The sequence below is a fragment of the Equus caballus genome, chromosome 1 (assembly GCF_041296265.1).
Source record: "Equus caballus isolate H_3958 breed thoroughbred chromosome 1, TB-T2T, whole genome shotgun sequence".
Taxonomy (NCBI): domain Eukaryota; kingdom Metazoa; phylum Chordata; class Mammalia; order Perissodactyla; family Equidae; genus Equus; species Equus caballus.
The window spans coordinates 102,621,454-102,641,743 of record NC_091684.1 but is presented as its reverse complement, the minus strand read 5'-3'; the positions used below and the strand labels follow the sequence as shown (position 1 = coordinate 102,641,743).

General features: G+C 48.4%; 1 protein-coding gene and 1 long non-coding RNA gene across 7 annotated transcripts in view; one reads left to right on the top strand and one right to left on the bottom strand.

Moving 5' to 3' along the window:
• Positions 1-19,584, top strand: part of SH3GL3 (SH3 domain containing GRB2 like 3, endophilin A3) — a 320,477-nt gene extending 300,893 nt beyond the window's left edge. Inside the window, exons 26-31 of one of the 5 annotated variants that reach the window (XM_070230140.1) lie at positions 3,019-3,202; positions 6,316-6,520; positions 11,855-11,952; positions 13,582-13,704; positions 16,873-17,081; positions 17,710-19,584. In XM_070230140.1, the coding sequence (XP_070086241.1) occupies positions 3,019-3,202; positions 6,316-6,520; positions 11,855-11,952; positions 13,582-13,704; positions 16,873-17,081; positions 17,710-17,816 (926 nt within the window). In that variant the 3' untranslated portion in view covers positions 17,817-19,584. Of the gene's footprint in view, positions 1-3,018; positions 3,203-6,315; positions 6,521-11,854; positions 11,953-13,581; positions 13,778-16,872; positions 17,082-17,709 lie in introns of those variants that run through there. The other 4 variants (XM_023649368.2, XR_011424088.1, XM_070230150.1 and 1 more) reach the window with 4 other exon arrangements.
• LOC106782192 (uncharacterized) lies at positions 4,646-16,874 on the bottom strand. Of its 2 annotated transcripts, XR_002810636.2 has the most exons (5): positions 15,958-16,874; positions 15,210-15,355; positions 14,863-15,021; positions 6,071-7,087; positions 4,646-5,259 (listed from the first exon to the last, which is right to left on the bottom strand). It is a non-coding gene; the product is annotated as an uncharacterized lncRNA (long non-coding RNA). The 2 variants fall into 2 exon arrangements; XR_011424117.1 differs by lacking the exon at positions 6,071-7,087.
• Positions 19,585-20,290: the final 706 nt, after the last annotated feature.

The following is a 20,290-nucleotide window of genomic DNA, read 5'->3' as shown; positions in this document are numbered from 1 at the left end:
ATGGAAGGACAACCGAAGTGCGATGGTGGCGCTGAGGAAGGGCCAACTCTCTCTGGAGAAGCCCACTGAGGTTTCATATGGGTCGTGATGCTTGTCTGGGAAGAGGAAGGAGAATATTCCAGGCAGAGAAACCAAGATGTGCGAAGGCAGGGAGATGCCCCGGCAGCACGCAGCATGAGGACACGAAGGACTCCCTCAAGTCAGTTAGAAATGGATATTCATGAGGTGGAAACTGCTGGTGAAGGTGAAGCCTTTGGAATATTTGAAAATTTGTTTTATCGGAACCACCTACATTGTTTTGCCACCTCACACGCACACACACATGCACACCCATGCACGTGCACACACACGCACACACTATGGAATATGCCAACCCTTCAAGGGGTCCTTACTGTAGTGTTTCAAAGAGACTCGTTCATTAATTTAACCAATACAGTTGAGTACCTAATGTATAACATGCCGCCCTAGTGGTGAACAGGACAGAAGAGATCGCCACCCTCACGGACTTGGCATTCCAATAGGAGAGATGGACAGTAAACAAGTAAACAAATGTATAAGGTATTTCTCTGTGGTAAGTGCTAGGAAGAAAACAAATCAGGTAATGAGATGTGTAGGGATTGGCCATAGCCACTTTAGAGAATAGTCAGGACCAGACTCCTGAGGGGGTGATCTCTGAGCCCAGACGTAAGGGATGGGGCAGAGCCATCCACGCAGAGATGAGGAAGGGTGTTTTGGCAGAGGGGATAGTAAGGGCAAGGACCGGAAAGTGAGAATGAGCTTGATGCGGTCGAGGAGCAGAGAGAAGATCCACACGCTGGGGCACAGTGAGGGAGACGGCGAGGGCGTGAGAGGGCGCTGCAGCGTTGAGAGGACCAAGTCCTTCAGGGCTTTTAGGGTCAAGGTAAAGGCTAGAGCTTACTCCTAAAACATGGGAGGCCACTGAGGACTCTTATATGGGAGTAAATATGCTCTGCTTTTCAAATGCGTTTGTGTCAAAAATCACTAACCATAAACAAAAAATTATCAAATTGAACCTCATCAAAAATGTAAAAATCTGCTCATCAAAGACACCATTAAGAATATGAATAGCTAAGCCATAGACTGCGGAAAAGATTGGCAGAACATATGTCTGATTAAGAATTTGAATATATGAAGAATATATGAAGAACTCCTACAAGTTACCAGTGAACTCTGCCCTCTCCAAAAGAGACAACGGGCAAAAGACTTGAACAGATGGTTCACAAAAGAAGATCCACAGACGGCATGGGAGAATGGAAGTTAAAACCACCTACCAGAATACTGAAAACAAAAGGACTGACAGTGCCAAGTGTGGGCAGGGATGTGAGGCGACTGGAACTCTCATGCACAGCTGATAAGTGTGTAAAACGGTCCAGCCACTTTGGGAAACGGTGGCATTGTCCAATAAAGTTAAGCTTACGCCTCGTCCCAACAGTTCCACTCACAGGTATTTACCTGAGAAAAATGAAAACGTGTTCACAAAAAATATTGTACAAGAGTGTTCACAGCAGCCTTCAGTTCGTAATGGCCGTCGCCAGGAGAATGGATAAACAGACTGTGGTGTATTCATACAATGGAATGAATCGAAAGAGCTGATTAAAAAGAGTTAGCAGGAAACATTTTGGGGAGATGAAATGTTTCACGCTTTGCTTTGGATCCCGTGGTTCCCTAAGTACATACAATTGTGAAAAGTCATAACACTGCACGCCTGATATCTGAGCACTTTATTGCATAGGAATTATACCTCAATAAAAAAATGCATGTTTTTTAAGAAATGTGTGTGTGTCCTGCCTTGAACTGTCAAGGTGTCTTTGTGGCAGAGTAGAGAGGGTCAGATCTGGAGTCAGACACACCTGGGTCCAATCCAGCTGACTGATGAAGGACCCTGGGCAAGTCCTTAAGTTTTTTTCAGTTCCCACCTCTGCAAATAAAAATAATCTCATTCACAAGATGACCATAAGGATTAAATGAAAAATTTATGTCAAAGTGTCCAACTCGGTACCTGTCACCTCCAGGTTCTCAATAAAATTAGCTGTTTTTAAAAATTGTTTAAAATAAACTGTAAGGGGCCCACACTAAAAATACATATTGTTCTGCTTTGCAAATGATGCCATATGCAACTTCAGACAAAAATTCAAAACTCAGAAGGAAAAACTGGAAAACAATAAGTTAAATCGCTCTGCTATGTGCAGGAGCCTGTGGACACAGCTGGTAGCTATCAATTACTTGCGATTATTACAGGAAAATCTGGCACCTTCTGTGATCATACACAAATCTGTCATCATCAGGCCCTACCTCATCTTTTTACCAAGTGTCAAAAGGGAAGGGCAAGGCTGTTTGGAACAGGGACGAAAATGAAAAAGCTATGATTACTGGAGGTGGTCAGCTTCAACGTTTGTAAAGGAAACCCCTGTTTTTACCTTTCCAGATGTGTCCATGACAAATTATATATGCAGTTTCAAGACTAATCTGAAGTTTAGATTAAGAATTAATGGAAAAGTAAGAATGGAACTGAAATGCATCTTTACCCTTACTGCTTAATCCCTGGGCTCTGCTAAATCATCTCTCGTTCCTCTGCCTGATCCACATTGGAGAAACAGGACCCTTCGGACATCCCCTGGAGAGCCCTCCTCTCCCGGGCTCTTGGCTCTGCTTGGGGGATGCTGAGGAGGCAGCCCACTGCTTGGAGTGCCTCCTCCCTCGCTCTGGGATTTCTCTGGCAGATCCAGCTCACCTACAATAGCCCCTCTCCCAGGCTGTGGTCCAAGGGCCCAGTTCTGGCCGCCGTTCCCACCAGTTATTACAACAAGTTAGTTGAAGGAAAATGAGATTTAAAGTGCACCCTCGTGCTACGTGATGGCTTTCTCTCAGTGTGCTACTTAGAGAACCAGGCAGGCAGCTCACCAGAAAACTGCTCTCAGTGGTCTTCGGCCCTGTCCTCTCCAGCCCATCATCGTTTCTCATTCAGGGCTGTCATGACCTTTCATTTCCTTTCTGCAGAGCCTGTCTGGGAGCTCGGTAACTGGACACGGTGTTCTGCCACCTGTGGCCACCTGGGAGCCCGCATCCAGAGACCCCGGTGTGTGATGGCCGATGGGCAGGCAGTGAGCGAGGCCCTTTGTGATCCCCTCCAGAAGCCGCTGGCCGGGTTTCAACCCTGTAACGTCCGGGACTGCCCCTCGAGGTAGGTGCAGCCACTCTTCTGACCACATCAGCACCATGTCTCTGCTTGCCTCAAGGGCAGCAATGTGGACGTAGTCACTCTATCGTTGAGATTTATTTAGCATGTACTTTGAGCCAGGCGTTCTGCAAAGCGCTTTACGTGGATCATTTCACAGTCACCGTGAGCGGGATGTTGTTAGTTTCCTATTTTACAGATGGAAAAGCTCCCCTAAGCCACATGCTTACAGGGGCCGGGATTCAAGTTGAGATTGTCTGTCTTCAGGGCCTCTGCTGTCAGTCGCTCCCAGGTCTGCCTCCTGCATTCACGGCGCTTTCTTTTCCTCACGAGCGTGGTGAAGCCGATTTCATGGGTTTACCCAGGAGATGGTGCAGTGGGCCAGAATCACACGAGGCACTAGTTACACACACAGTTTCCTAGACTCCACTCCTGGAGGTAAAGCCATCGATAACCTTTCTATGTAGCAGATGATGCAAATCAATATTAAAAAAGTCCAAAATTGGATTTGCAGTCTCCACCAAGCCCAACCGTCCCGTGTCCCAGGTCTCAGTGACTGCATCCTGGACTCCCCTCTTCTCTCACCTCCATCCGTTCTTGTCAGTTTCCGTGTCACCACCGGAGTCCGAGCCCTCGTCGTTTCTCGCATGGCCCACTCCAGCCCTCCTGGTCCTTGTCTCCCTCCAAGAGTGCTTTTTCCACTCTGCAAGCAGAGCCATCTTTTCGAACACAAATTCATCACGGTGCTCCTCTGTTTAAAACCCTTCACTGACTTCTCCTTGTTCTTAGGAGGAAGGCTGAAATCCCTGGTGTCAGGGTGTCTCTCTTGTTCATTTTTTTACCCCCGTGTCTCAAATAGTGCCTAGCACATGATGGGTGCTCATAGACATTTGCTACCTGCCCGAGTCCGTGCGTGAAGGAGTAGCCGTCCCTCTGTGCGGGGCCTCAGCCTGTGTCCTGTCTCGTTGCTGGTCTCTCCCACCCTGGCTGTCTGGTCTCCATCCACACTGGTCTTTTTTGTCCCTTAGATGTGCCCTTCTCTCTTCTGACTCAGAGACTTCGCACATGCTGCTCCCTCCACCTAGAACACTGTTCCCTCTCCCTTCACTCAGTTATTCTTACCTATTTATTTTCAGGGAAGCCTTCCCTGGCCTTAGTCCTCCAAACCAAATCGGGCCCTGCTCTCTATGTTTGATAATATTTCCTTATCATTCTTTTTAATAGCTCTTCCCACAACCCATGTGTCTTGCTCTCCCACTGGACTGTCAGTTCTATGAGAGTCAATCCATGGCCGTTTTCCTCAATATTTTATCCCCAGCATTTAACGCGACGTCTGTCCCCTTATGCACGCTCTGAAAATGTTTGTGAAATGAATGAACGAATGATTGAATAGCATAGACCCTAGCAGACGGCTGACCAGATGGCACCAAAATCCACAGTGAACAAGTCTAACAAATAATAGTAGCATTTATTGAGCACAGGCCTGTGAGGCAGACACTGTTATCACCCCTTTTCACTGAGGAGAAGATGGAGGCACACTTCTCACTGCACGGCTCGGCCTCTGTGCGGTGTCCACGCTCGGTCCATTACCTGCGTCCTGGAAGAGGGCGGCAGGCAAGTCACACTGGGAAACAAAAGAGATGCTTTGGAGCGTGTTCTTAGAAGGGCGTGGACGCTGCAGGTGCCTGACCCCATGTCTGCTGTACCCACTGCGTTCTTCAGAGGAAGATCTGTGCGGTCACCATCCCTCTGGAGGCAGCAGACCGACACGACAATGACCAGGGAACTCGGTCCAAGAAAACTGCTCTGTGTCGACTCTTGATTCTCACAAAGTGGAGAGAACCCACGTTGGGAGATCTATCAGCAGCCTTGTTTACCAAATATTCTCAAGCCTTTGCAGATCCCTAGGATAAACGGAGTCACACTTTCATACCTGGAGGAGACAATGGAGGTCGTCCAACCTGGATCCCTCTGCGTCGGGGTCCTGCACGCTTCTGTGCCATGGACCTCACTTCTGGTTGGGCAAAGCCTGTGGATCCCTTCGCAGAACAAGGGTTTTAAATCTGTAAAATAAAATATATTTGATTAGAAAGGGAACCAATTATACTGAAATACCACTACTGAATATCAAAAGATGTGTGGTATAATAGATTTGCTTCTTTATTAACACTAAGTAATAAGATCTGGTAGTATGTTAATTTTGAAGTGGTGATGAATATAAATAATACTTTGAGATTCCTGCCACAATTGTAATGTCCTGTGAAAATATCTGTGATTTCTATTGGTAAGGAAACAACAGGTAACGCTAATACTACTGCCTGTGTTTTGTGGCCGACATTTTTATAATCGAAGGAAATACTAATAGTATTTCCTAATTCTAACTGAATACTAAATTAGAGCCTAGTGACAATGAAGAGGTAGTTCTTTTCCCATCCGAGTCCGTGATCCCTTTGGAGAACCGCAGACCTCAGGCAGGGGCCCCGCTTTGCTGTGTCCCAGCGGCAGCTCGAACACTTTCAGTGACAGACAACGTCTCAGAGGAGCCCAGTCCCGAGCTCAGTCTCCTGTGATCATTAAAGTGTGACCTTCGGGTCAGATAAATCTAGAATCCAGTTCCAGCGCAGTTGACATGTTAGTCATGTGACCACAGACAAGTTGTTTCACCCCTTGGACAATGGTTTCTTCCCCACGAGAATGGGGATAACATGAGAACTCCGTTAAGATAACATGTAAATATCTCGCCAACAGCGCACAGGTGCTTTAAAAATATTTTCTTCCCTTTGGTTTCAATGAGTTGAAATCCACCTTTTTAAAATTTCCCCCTAAGTTTACCCTAACTCCACTCTCGGGGGCCACATGAGTGGCAGCTCTTACCTCCTTGATGACGGCTTTGCACACCTGCTATACTGGTGTCTCTGCATGGCGGTTCTGCCGCTCCCCTGAGTAAAACAAAACCCGAGAACAAGGCTGGGAGTTATCTGTGCTGCCGCCGCTTCCCATAGAGACCCATGATGGCCCCAAAACAGTCACGATGTCGGGATCAGCTTTTTCTTTGGAGGCCCCGCCCTGCAGGGTCTGAGGCGCCCATCCTCACGGAGCTCCTGTGGCTTTGCTCCTAGGTGGTCCACGAGCGCGTGGTCCGAGTGCTCTGTGTCTTGCGGTGAAGGATCCCGCAGTCGGCAAGTGACCTGCAAGCGCACAAGAGCCAACGGGACTGTGCAGGTGGTGTCTCCACGAGCATGTGCCCCCAGGGACAGGCCTCGGGGGAGGAGAGCGTGCACCAGTCCGCCGTGCGTTCAGTCGCCCGCTGGACCAGGGGACCAGGTAAAGCCGACAGATCTGACGTTTTGACGGTACTATAATCATCACCTTGCTTCTCATATATTTTTTTCAATTGTGGGGAAAAATCTGATTGGCCTCTAAAATGAATGTGTGTGCCTGACCTCAAGGATGACACTGGGAAGTCACAGTGTCTCTTCCTCCAGCACAAAGCTAAATCAAGGGTGGGTCCTCCTCCTGCAGCAGCTCAGTAACAGAAGCTCCAAGATAGACTGGTTTGGGGCAGGAGGACCAAGAGTAGGTTCGAGAGAAGGAGCAAAGGAACATTAGTAACATGTGCACAAAGTCTCAGAACCACATCCCTAATGCCACCGTCAGTGATATTATAATAAAAAATATTGAGGAAGAAATTCATAGGAACCCATATCAGTCTGCTGGGCTGCCATAACAAAAGACCACAGACTGGGAGCCTGAAACAGCAGAAATTTATTTCTCACAGTTCTGAGGCTAGAAGTCCCAGGTCAGGTGCTGGCGGTGTTGGTTTGGTGAGACTTCTCTCTCTCTGGCTCGTAGACGGCTGCCTTCTCACCAGGTTATCACCTGGCCTCCTCTCTGTGAATACAGAAGGGGAGAGATTTCTGTGTCTCTTCCTCCTCTTATGAGGACACTGTCCCTGTCGGATTGAGGCCCTGTCCTTAGGACCTCTTTTAACCTTGAATGCCCCCTAATAGACCCTGTCTCCAGATACTGTCACATGGATGGTTTAGGGCTTCAATGTATCAATTTTGAGGGGACATGATCTGGGCCATAGCATTTCACCCTCTGGCCCCCCAAAACTCATGTCCTCCCCACATGCAAAATACATTCACCCCATCCCTGTACCGCCAGGAGTCTATCCCCGTCGCACGTCAGTTCCACGTCCAGTCTCACTGAGTGTCACCTGAATCAGGTTTGGGTGGGAAATGAGTCATCCTGAGGCTGAATTCCTTTCCTGCTGTGAACCTATGAAACCAGACAAATTGTGTTCTTCCAAAATCCGATGGTGGGAGAAGCACAGGCTGGACATTCCCATTCCAAGAGAGAACTCAGGAAGAAGACAGGGGCGATGGGTCTCAATCAAGTCCCAGACAGAGCAAGGCTGATTCCACTAGATCTTAAGGCTCAGGAATAATCCTCTTTGGCTTGATGCTCTGCCCTCCAGACCCACTGGGGTGCCGGCATTGCCCCCGCCCTGGGCAGCGGCCTCACCCACGCGGCTCTTTGGAGTGGCCCTGCTCCTGAAGCAGTGGGTGTGGGCAGCTTGGCCTCTGAAATTGAGGAGGGCCACGCTCTGAGACTGAGGAGGACACGGCCATGCCCCCTGGGCCTGGAGTGGGAGGGGCAGCCCTGATGATCACTGAGTCATCTTGGCTTGCTGTTCTTAAAGGACAGAGCATGTTTGCAGCTGAATAGCTTTGTCATCCTGTCCTATAGAATCCCAGAAGCCCCCAAGCCTTCCCTCCCTGTGTCTGTCTCTGTTCCCTTTGGTCCAAACCAGCCGTCTCCTTGCTGGTATAACCCTGTCTCTACTCCTGGCTTCTGCTGATGCTGATCCACCCCATGGTGATCTCCTCATGGACGGATTGCCCAGCCCACCCTTCCTGCTCTCTCCAGAAACACCTTCTCGTTTTTCAGAATACGGATGGACTGAGAATTTTCCAAACCTTCAAGTTCCGGTTCCTTCTTCTTAACAATCCCTTCACTTTCTCTCCTTGTGTTGTACTGTCGAGAAAAGCCAGGGTGCACCTTGAAGTCTTTGCTGAGAAACCTCCTCGCTGAAATTTCCAGTTTCATCCCTTGCAAGCTCCACCATCCACAAAACTCCACAACACGGTTCAGCCGAGCTTTCTGCCACTTCACGATGAGGGCTGCCTTTCCTCCAGTTTCCTGTAGTGTGTTCCTTGTTTCCACTGAAATCTGTTTCCACCAACATTTCCTTCAAGGCAGTCTAGGCTTTTTCTGGCACGCACCTCCAAACTCTTCCAGCCCTACCCATCGCCCAGGTCCAAAGCCACGTCCATGTTTTAGGTGTTTGTCACAGCAGCAGTCCACTTCTCAATACCCAAATCTGTGTATCTGTGTTAGTCAGGGTCCTCCAGAGAAACAGAACCAATATAGTGTGTGTGTGTGTGTGTGTGTGTGTGTGTGTAATGAATCTCTTTACACATATGTAGATTTATTAGAAGGCATTAGCTCATGCAGTTAGGGAGGTTGACAAGTCCAGGAGCTACAGGATGAGTGAGTAAGCTGGAAATCTAGGAGAGCTGATGGTCTAGTTCCAGCCCAGAGGCCAGCAGGCTCCAGACCCAAGAAAAGCCAGTGTTTCAGTTCAAGTCCAAAAGCAGAAAAAGACCAACATCCTAATCCAGTCAGGCAAAAGGAATCCTCTCTTACTTGGGGAAGCTCAGCCTACTAATTAGATGAGGCCCACCCACATTAGGGAGAGTAATCTGCTTTCTCCAAACTACTGATTTAAATGTTAATCTCATCCAAAAACATCCTCACAGAAACATCCAGAATAATGTCTGACAAAATATCTGGGAATGTCATGGCCCAGTCAAGCGGACATGTGGAATTAACCATCTCAGAACCCATACAGAAAAATATAATACATTATTGAAACACATAAGGAAAAGTTGAACAAAGAAAGGTACTTTCAGTAATGTAAAGATGTCCATTCCCGTAAATGAACTGAAACATGTAATATAATTCCAATTAAGATTATAGTAGAATTCTTTTTTGAAATTTAGGGTAGTTCTGACATTCATATGAGAGAATAAATGAGGACAGAAAATTTTTAGAAAAACAAATTATGAGAGGTGTGGAGGGACCTCCCATCCACTTGGACATGAAAGCACGCTGTAGAGCTGCTGTAGGGAAAGTGCAGCTTTACTGCAGGAATGGACATGAGTCATGGAGTATAATTAGAGCACAGAAACAGCCCCATGGTAAATGGGGTTAAAGTTCAAAGGCGGTAAATCATAGGGGGAAGAATGGTTTAAGAATAGACCGTATAAAACTACAGAAGGTTTTTTAAAGAAGTGAAAGAAGATCTAAATCAATGGACAGACCCCCCCCCCCCCCCCGCCCGGTGTAGGAATCAGAAGACTTAATATTGTTAAGGTGACAACACTCCCCAAACTGACTTACAAATTCAACACAAAATCCCTATCAAAAGCCAAGCTGGCTTCTTTGCTGAAATTGACAAACTGATCCTAAAATTCGAATGGAAATATAAAGGACCCAGAATAGCCAAAACAATCCTGAAAAAGAACACAGTTGGACGGCTCAGACTTCCTGATTTCAAAACTAACTACAAAGCTATAGTAATCAAGACAGTGTGGTACTGGCATAGGATAGACGTAAGGATTGATGAGATATAACTGAAAGTCCAGAGATGAATCCACATGTCTATGTCAGCTGACTTTCTACAAGGGCGACAAGACCATTCAACGGGGAACCAGTAATCTCCTCGAGAAACAGTGCAGGACAACTGGACGTCCACATACAAAAGGACAAAGATGGTCTCCTAGCTTACACCATATGCAAAAATTTAACTCAAAATGGATCAAAGACCTAAATTGAAGAACTAAAACTGTAAAACTCTTAGAAGAAAACATAGACATAAATCTTCATGTCTTGGATTAGAAAATGGTTTCTTAGATATGACACCAAAAACATAACCTACAACAACAACAAAAGTAAATGACACCGAAAAATAAATGACACCAAAATTAAAACCTTTTGTGCTACAATGGACATGATCAGGAAAGTGAAGAGACAACCTATAGAATGGTAGAAAATAATTAAAAATCATATATGAAAAAGAACTCGTGTCTATAATATGTAAACAACACAGCTCAATAATAAAAACACAAATAACCCAATTAAAATGTTGCCAAGGCATCTGAGTAGACATTTGTCAATAAAGAGGTACAAATAGCCAACAGGCACATGAAAAGATGCTCAACATCCTTAGTTATTAGGGAAATGCAAATCCAAACCAAGTGAGACACCACTTCACACCCAGTAGCGTGCCATTCATCAAAAAGAGAGGGAGTAACCAGTGCTGGTGAGGATATGGAGAAACAGGAACCTTCACACACCGCTAGGGGGAATCTAGAATGGTTTAGCCTTGTTGGAAAACAGTCTGGCAGTTCCTCAAAAGGTTAAACAGACAGTTACCATGTGACCCGACAATTCCACTCCTAGGTGTATACCCAAGAGAAACGAGAACATGCATCCACGCAAAAACTGGTGCATGAGTTTCCATAGCAGCGTTATTCCTAATAACCAAAAAGTGGAAACAACTGGTGAATAAACAGATTGTTTGTACAATGGAATATTATCTGGCCATTCAAAGGAATGAAGTGCTGATGTGTATTACAATGTGGATGGACCTTGCAGACATTCTGGTGAGTGAGGGCAGACAGACACAAAGGACCACAGACTGTAGGAGGCCGCGTGTATGAAGTGTCTGGAATAGATCAATCTGTAGAGACGAAAAGTAGATGAGTGGTCGTCGAGGCCGTGGGGGAGAGGCCATGGGGGAATGGGAGTCACTGCTCAAGGGGTGGGGTTCCTTTGTGGGGTGATAACCATGTTCTAAAATTGATCGTGGTGATGGTTGCACAACTCTGAAGACCACTGAATTGTACACATTAAACGGTGAGTTGTATAGCATGAGAATTATATCTCAATAAAGTCCTTAGCAAAAAAACAATAGTCTGAGGGAAATTGGTTAACTAATGTAAGAAGAATGCCTAAATCAGAGCCCTGACTCAAAGCAGACACCAAATGGAATTCTGACTTGATTAAAGCACTCGATGTAAAAGTAGTTAAACTGAAGTCAGACTATCATGACGGGAAGACCTTTTCAAGCATAAAACAAATTATAAGGAAGAATTAATGGGTATAATGACCACATAAAAGTTTAAGAATTGCAGTTCAAAACACATTTTCCTATAACTGAACTCACCATCACACACAAGCCTGCGTTTTTGCTCAGAGTGGGAAAACCCAAACTTGGCTCATGGTTTCAAGCGTGGTCATTTCTGGACCTAAGCCAAACCGGTGACAGATTGACCCTGTCCTTCTCCCTTCTCCCCGAAGGTGTTCTGAGTTTCTGGGGGCAAAGGGGGGAAGAGGAACTTAGGAATCTTCCCGGCTCTGAGGCAGGGCAGTCTGGTCCTCAGCGCTGTGCTCCCATCCTCCCTGACGCCCCCTGGGGACAGCTGGCCCCTGTGGCTGGTCTGTGACAACCCCGCCTCAGTGCGTGGTGTTGGCAGCACAGCAGGCTGGGCTCGCAGGGCTGTTCACACTGTTGTGCTCTGGTTCCAGTGTCCCGGACGCTGCCTGGGCCGTGCTGGGAGGACGCAGCGCCATCTCGTCGTCTGTCAGCACCACAACGGCTCTGACTCCGGCTGTGAGGACAGGAGGTACTGGCCCCGCCCTAGGGCAGCACCCAGCTCTCCTGCCTCAGTCCCCGCCCAGGACTGCGCGGAAGTAGAATTACTCTACCTGTCCACCACCTCGCGTAATTGACAATGCCTAGGAAATTATGGTTTCTTATAGCGCCGTCCTCAATAGTATACATTATACTGAAATATTAATTAATATGTACTACTTATGATTACAAATTATTTGGATGTTATGCATATAGAGAGAGGCACCCCAAAGAGAAAAAAGGGGCGCATTGAGAAGAGACAGATGTTTTCCTGTATATACAAAGTTGGTCAAGCCTAACAGTATTTGGTTTAGGTTCAGATTAAATCTCCCTGATGTTTTCAATGAGCTACTTTATTCCTCTTTAGAAGCGTAGGCTGAGGATGCTGGTAGAGTGGTCCAGCAGAGAATAAAGTAAACCTTTATCCTGGTGAGGGGCTCCAGCAAGGAGGGGCTTTGCTTTGCTCTTGTATAAAAGTCGGAGCTGGTTGACGGCTCAAGGGTAAAGAGCTTTGTTCCGTAAGCTCCCAGGGACCCAGACTCCTTCCACCTGGCGACTCCACCTTCCCAGAGGAGCATGCCCCAGCCCACAAAGTGAGGAGCGAGCCCAGAGGGCATGCCATGAGGGGCTTTGCAGGTCTCCCGCTCTCTGATTGCATGACCGTGGAGCCTCTAACCTCCTAATCTGCAAAATGGGGTGTGATCGTCCATGGGAAATTATAGGCGGGGAGTTTTGATAGTTAGCTCCGTGTGAGGCTAACGTGGGTCTTAGATGCTCAATACATGGCTCTTTCTTCCTCCTCCACATCTGAGTCTTGCTGGAGAAAATGAGATGACCTTGGCATTGGCTCATTTGCCATTTTGAGCCTTCAGTAAGGTTTGGCAATGGCATTTCCTATTCCCCACAAGACAATTCCAGCCAGAATACTTCTCCTCAAAGGGAGAATGTTTGGAACAGCTGCCCTCATCCTCGACAGGCAACCGGGGTTCCTTCACTGAGAAGATGGAGACCACACACAGATGGACATGCATCAGCCCAGATGTTTTACTTTGCATTCTCAAAGCTGTGTTTACAACACAAACACATACGTGGATTGAGTATTCTTTTTAACATACCAGACATATAGTTCTGAAACTTATTCCTACTTATCAATACATTATAGGCTCATTTCCTATCTTGGTACCTAAGCTTCACCTTATTCTTTTTAACTGTTGTATTTAATATTCCTCATTCCATTGCTGATGGTCATTTGCTTGTTTCAAATGTTTTGCTATTACCAGCAAATGCTGCAGTAAACATCCTGGGACGTATCTTTATTCTCAAAAGGCAATATTCTTATAGGACAGATTTTAGATATGGAATTGAATTGACAGGCATGTTCATTTTGATATTACTAAATTACCACCAAAATGTCTCAACCAACAATGTATGAGAGTCCCCTCTTTTTCAACAACATTAATAGGTTTTCAGTCTTAAAAATTTTACCAATCTGATGGATGAAAAATTATATCTTATTGTAATTTGTACTTTTCTGATTATTTTTATATGCCTTTTGGCTCTGTGTAATTTTTCTCAAACCCATCCGCTTTTTTCCGTCTCTACCACGATTACGTTTGGACAGGCCATCCACCTGGTCTCCGAACACCTGTGCTCCTTTCCAAGCCAGTCTCCACACCACAACCAGAGTAACCTCCCCAGAACACAGATCTGATCACCCCACCCCGACACCCCATCTCCCTGCTGGGTTAGTATCACTTTAGAGGCTTCGCTTGGTCTTAGGAAGAAGATTGACCCCGATCCCTAACGTGCCCTGTGGAACACTGCACGGTCGAGTCCTGCCTCCCTGCACAGCCTCGTCCCAGACCTCGCTCTCCCTCAGCCTCGTGTCCCAGCCACGCTGTCCTTCTCTCAGTTCCTCGGATGTGCCGTGCACGTTCCTGCTAAAAGCAGCAAAACAAGAGACGGAAATAATGGAGAAGGGAGAAGGCATGGAGGGGTCTATCAGGAGGGTCAACGTCTGATTAAGAGCAGTTTTAGAAAAAGAGACACGGAAATGAAACGAAGGGGCGGAAAGTTTTCAGACATAATATAGAAGAAAAGCTCCTAGAGCCAAGAGGAAAGAGTCTAGCTGCCTTTCATTTTCTCCATCATTTCTGTTCCCTCTGGAGTGGCTGTTTGTTTTTACATCCTGGTGCTTTTCTTCCATGCTGTCAATTTTCCTCAAATATCTGGTGGTTCACGAGGAAGGACTGAGTTTGTCTAGAGAGCGACCGTGGGTTTCTTGGGCAGTTTTTTGGTCCACTTTTCCCACAGACCAGTTCTGCTGACTTGCGTGCTGTCTGTGGGCTCGCTGAAGTAGGTGAGGTCCTCGGGGTCCCTTCACAATGTGCGGAGAGGGAGCAACGGACAGGCTGGAGGACCCGCCCCCGACCCCATCCCCTGCCATAATAGGGCCTCATAAATGTCAGGGGGTGCTTCAGAGGGAATCGCATCATTGACCGCCATGGCAGAGGCTCAGTGGTGAGAGGCTGGAGGACCCCCCACCCCAGCCCCTGCCATAGTAGGGCCTCATAAATGTCAGGGGGTGCTTCAGAGGGAATCGCGTCATTGATGGCCATGGGCAGAGGCTCAGTGGTGAGAGGCTGTCCAGCAGCCTCCTCTCCAGGCCCTGGGAAGGGTGAGCGTGGCGCTTCCCTTGGACAGGGTGACAGAGGGAGTGGGAATTACCCAGGTGGGGCTAGGCCACACTTATGGCAAGAAGACGTCCTGAGGACCTGAGGAAAGGCCTTAGGACACAAAGAGTCCGTTCCCCAAGGCAGTGATTCCTGACCTTAGCTAAGAGTCAGGATTACCTGGGAAGTTTCTTAAAAATAAAGATTCTTGGGCCTCTACTCGGACTTACTGAATCTTCGGGAGCGGAGCCTGGCGATCTACATCTTCTTAGAGCTGCTCGCTTGCTCCTGATAACCAGCCAGGATTGGAATCTGCGGCCCCACAGAGTCAGTGGTTCCATCTGGCTGATGGCGACAGGGCCTGTTGGAGGTGGGACTGGAGCCAGAAACTGAGAAAGACCAGTAGAAACAGGGTTACTTCAAGATTTCCACTGCCGAATCGACTTTCCTGTAGAAAACACATGAGCCCCATGGTGTGCATAGTGCCAGTGCCCAGACTGTGTCCCTCTGGCTCTGGCGTCCCCATCCCCAGTCCTGTCCCCAGCCAGGAGGAAGTGATGCCCTCTGCTGGACTGACCTCGTGTCTTTTACTAGGTCCTCAATGACCAGTCTGAGCTGTCTTGGGCTTCAGCTTCTATGATGGTCTCTAGCTCCCTAAGCCACCTCATCTTTCATATTTAGGAAACTCAGTGGTTCCTTCTGACTTCCCATTGGCTCCACCTTCTATCGAAACAGAAGAAAACAGAAGAAGGGACTGTATTAGTTAAGGTCCTTTGGGCAGGAAATGACAGAAATCAACTTGGAATGATTTATGCAAAGAGGGCCAGAGATTTATTAATAAGACAGGACCACTCTACATCGGTGCCTAACAATTTGGTATCCTTTTAAATATATTCTTTGTTCTTTGCATCCTCAAACTTTTTCTGTAGAAAATCTGATCTGTGCATAGGGAGATGGCTGAGGAGTGCTCAGTCTCTGCCCTGTTGTCCAGAGCAACTCAGCTTTTGGCCCCAAAGATGCACACCCAGTGGGGAAAACGAAAGCCCTGCAGTGAAGAGGACACCCTCCCCACCCCTTATAAATCCTCTACACGTTTGGTGCGACAGTACTAAGGAAACCCTTTGATGGAGTCTCCCCCTACTGGCCACTCAAAGTATTGCTTCCAACTGTGTGTAATTCTAGACACTTCGGGTGTCACAATATTCTCCATCCTATGACATTTCCAGCGGTGTTTCAACACTCCTTATAGATTATGTGCCTGGTGAGTAGCCTTTTATAGGAATGCAAAAATGTTTCCAGAATCCAGAGGGAGGATGCGGTCAGACCTCAGGAAGGACTGTAACCAAGAAATCAGAAGGCGTCAGGATGCTTCTCTCCTCCCAGCTCTGCAGCTCTGTGCGTTTCAGCTTCACTGTTCTCTCTTCTTAAATATTATTCTTCTCCTTCTCTGGCCCGAACAGCAGAACTTGGGCACCACTGCTCCAGCCTTCAGCTTTAGGCGTCTTGTTCAGCAACCCCCAGATTCCTGGGAGGAAGAGGATTACTGAACCAGCTCAGTGAGGGCCTCTGCCCGTCACCTCTTGGTGGGGACACCTTCTCCTGGAGTACAAATGTGTGTTCCAGGAGCCCTGCCCCAGGAACAAGGGCAGACGCTCCAAAGCGGGTCCCATCAGGGGCTCCACCCTTCGCGGTACATATGTTTTCAACCATCAGAGGGCATTAACTTTCTGATCTGTTTTAAAGGGGAAGGAAACCAGAGACAGGCCTCTAGAGGGTCTTGTAGGCTCTGGCTGTGACCCACCGTGTGGCCTAAAGAAGACGCAGGAGCCCTTCTCTGGCAGACGGACCTGCTCATGCACACACTCATGCTCGTGCACAAACTCATGCTCGTGCCAGAACCGGTTTCAAGTGCTCCTACATTCGAAACTTAAAGTTTGTTCACAGATGTGAAGTGATTCACTGTGGGTCCTCCTCCTTGGCTGAGTTGATCTGCTCCAGCTCATGGGGACACCGCATCCTCTAGGGGTGCGCCTGGCCCTGGCTCTGGGAGTCGTGGACTCGCAGGCTCGCTCGCCTCTGTTGCGGCCGCGATTGCCCCACCACGTTGCTAGTCAGCCGTGAACAAGGGCAGTCAGCGTCCTGACGAGTAGGGTCCTAACTGTCACACGTTTAGTGTGTGGAAGCTGGATCCCAGCAGCAAGTGACGCCGCTGCCTTCCTGTTTTGTGCTTCTCCTTTCAGGCCCGCCGTTGGGAGGGGCTGCTCGGCGGGGGCCTGTGACGCGTGCTGGCGCCCGGGCCCCTGGCGGCGCTGCCCCGCGGCCTGCGGCTCCCGGTCCCGGAGGGTCGACTGCATCCGCGCGCGGAGCTGCGCCCCGGTGGCCGCGAGGCGCTGCGCGCAGGGAGAGAAGCCCGCGTCCCGGCGGCGCTGCCTCGGGCCCCCCTGTGACAGTACGTACCCCTCGCGGGGACCACGGCCGCCCGCAGCCCGTCCCGCCAGCCCCGCGCGCCCGAGGGCCGTTCGGAACGGACGCGCTGGCCGGGCCGCCAGATTAGCCGCCTGGATGCGGGCGCAGCCCCTTGTTCCTTAGAGGAGAGACAGGTGGATTCGAGGGGTGTCCGCGCCCCGGGTTGTGCCTCTGCACGGCCTCCCCTCTGCCTGGGAACCTCGTCCGCCGGGCCCGGGGGTCCGAGGGTGGGACTGCGCGGGGGCGAATGTCCTGAGTTGGGTGTCAGATTTCATCATAAACGCATTTCTCTAGGGAGCAGGCCCCCAGCTTTCTTAAGCTTTCCAGGGGTCCTGACCCTCCCGAAGCTGACACCGCTACCCCAGCACCTGCAGGAGCGGCCTGGCCCGAGGCCGTGGGGTCCCGGGGAAGGCAGAGGCGTCGCCAGCCGAGAAGGAGTCGGCGCCCTCTGGCTGGGGCGCAAGGCCGTGGCCCTGCTCAGAGCCCGGTTTCCTCGCTTCACCCTGTGACCTCAGGTTACGCTTGTCAGGAAGTCACAGGGTTCTTTCAGCTAGGTCTCTGATGACCTGTGTGATGAGTGGAGATATATGTTGTTATTTTATTTTCTGCAGGAGACTGCACAGACGCCACACACCGCTGCATGTTTGTCAAGCATCTCAATTTGTGTTCGCTAGGCGTCTACAGACGGAGGTGCTGCCGGTCATGTCAAGAAGGATAAACCTTTGGAGGGGTCCTGATGCTGCTGTGAAGATAAAAGAAAAATGTAAAAGCTCTTTTTCCCATGCTCAGAAACGTGCATTTCTTCCAAACTCTAGATTCTGCGATGGGAGGTGGATGCAACATCACCAGCGTTCAGCTCTTGCAGCATCATTTTCCCGCGGCCGGCTGTTAATTCCGACTCTTTCCATGATGTGCTCGAGGACTAACAAAAATGCCGGGGCGCGTGGGCCCTCACCGCGTCCTTGTGATGGGGAAGCACGAGGGGGCCAGTGCCTTGTCAAGTGCTGCTGCTTCCTGTGGCTTGTAGCCTCCTACAGAGAGGGCCTCCTGAAGACCTGGGGACACACAGCAGCTGACTTCCCCCCTCAAGGTTTAGGGTTTCGACAGGCTCACGAGGCATCTACGCTTCAGAAGCTCCGGCCAGTAGTTGTGACGGTGTTGGCACTAACGGCGTTTTCATGGATCCTTGAGTTCCATCTGTGAAAGAGACAGTCACTCTGGACAGGCTTGTGACACTGACTGGTCCAGGGACGTGGCGGGTGGCGCCTGTCCTTGCTCTGAGGGAACCCATGGGAGAAAACGCAGAGTAGATGTTGCTGCCATTTTCACAACTACGGAAATCGATCTGTGACCAAAGGAGGCGCCCTGGAAACCACAGGAGAGGGAAAGTTAACCTTTTCTACTGATTTTGGAGTCTATTCAAAGCTTTCTTTTAAGAGCTGTGAATGAAAACTTTTTCTAAGCACTATTCTCTTGCACACAAACACAAAATCAAAGCCTTATTAGACCTAATTTATGCATAAAATAGTATTCCTAAGGATTTTTATTTTGGAAAAATTATAAGAAAGTAATCTAAATATGAAACCTGATAGCTAAAAAGAATTGTTTATAGTAAATAATTGTTTTGATTTGAACTGATTTTTCGGTAAATCCGAAGTGAATTAGGGTCAGGCTGGAAGTTGCAGTTAGGACTGGGGGTGAGAGTTAGGATTGGGTGACAAGTTCAGGATTAGGATTCGGTTAGTGAGAACGGAAGTTCAGTTAGGGTTGAGGCTAGAGTTGGCTATCGGGTTAGGGTTAGGTTTAGGGTTAGGGTTAGGGTTAGGGTCAGGGCCAGGTTAGGTCAGTTGGGCTGGGTGTAGATTGGGGCCAGCGCTGGTGTTACGGTCGGGGCAGAGGTTAAGTCTGGGGTGAATGTTGCTGCTGAAGCAGTCTGGGGCTCGCATTAAATCGTAAGCTCTGAGGCTGACGTGGTCGTGGGCTCTTGCCCTTGCATTCTACCAGTGACAGCTTCAGACGGCACACGACCCCAACAGGTGGTCATACGTCCTCCTCCTGCGTCCCAGCGCTGGGCCGCACGCTGCCTACAGTCTGTTGGCCACAAAGCTCTTTGAAGGAGGTGGTGCTGGACCGCGTCCTCGGTCACCAGCACTGAGCAGCGCGTGCGGCTTTGGATGCGTCTGCGGACGAGCCTGCCGAGTCTCAGCCACCCTCCGAGCCCCAGGTCTCCTGTTCTGACTCCAGCCTCGCTGACACTGGGGTGAGCACTACTGTACGCAGAGGGTCTGGTGTCTGGGCGGGCGGGGACATGAAGGGCACACACCAGCCCGTGGGTGTGAGTCATCAGTCACACTTGATTGGTGAGGTCTGTAAATTAAAAGAAAGATCATTTGTAAAATACTCTTTGTATATATTTATTATATGACTTAAAGGTGCAATATTTTATTTTGTACAGTATGTAATAAAGACATGGGACATATATTTTTCTTATTAACAAAATTTCTTATTAAATTGCTTCACCTTTGTATTTAAAGTTAAAACTTGCTGTTTTCATTTGCTATTGTACTTTTTCTCGTTATTATTCAAATGACATTCCTGTGTACTGTATTTTACTACTGTTTCTATAACATAAGAGTTTTCTCTTTCATGATCCTTAAGTAATTCAGAAATAAATTTACTTTGATTATTCAGCGGCATCCTTGTGAATGTGGGTGGCTTCTTTGTGTGATGTTGGTGGCCTTGGGTATTGTCACCTTGGCTGCCTCCTTAGAGTCTGCAGGGTCATGTACTGAAGACAAAAGTCAATCATCTTACAGTAACTTGTGAGACAATGTCAACCTCATGAGGCCAAGCCACATGGGAGGTGAGCAACCGGACACTCAGTTCTCTCAAAAGCGTGCTTTCTTCTCTCTTTCTCTTCCTTCCTGCCTTCCTGCCTTCCTTCTTTCCTGCTTTCCTTTCTGTCTGCCTTTCTTTTCTTTTTTTTTTTTTTACTAAGGCCGACATAGGTGACAAGGAGTGGAGAGCATCATCAGGAGAGAGAGGAGGGGTTAACAACTTCATTCATAGCAAGAGAAATTTTTCTAGGAAATCCCCTCTGTTTTCTTGGCAGTTTGAAACATTTTGTAATCTTCAGTAACTAGGCAAAGACACTGCAAAATGCACATTTAACCATCTAAGCACTAGGATCAG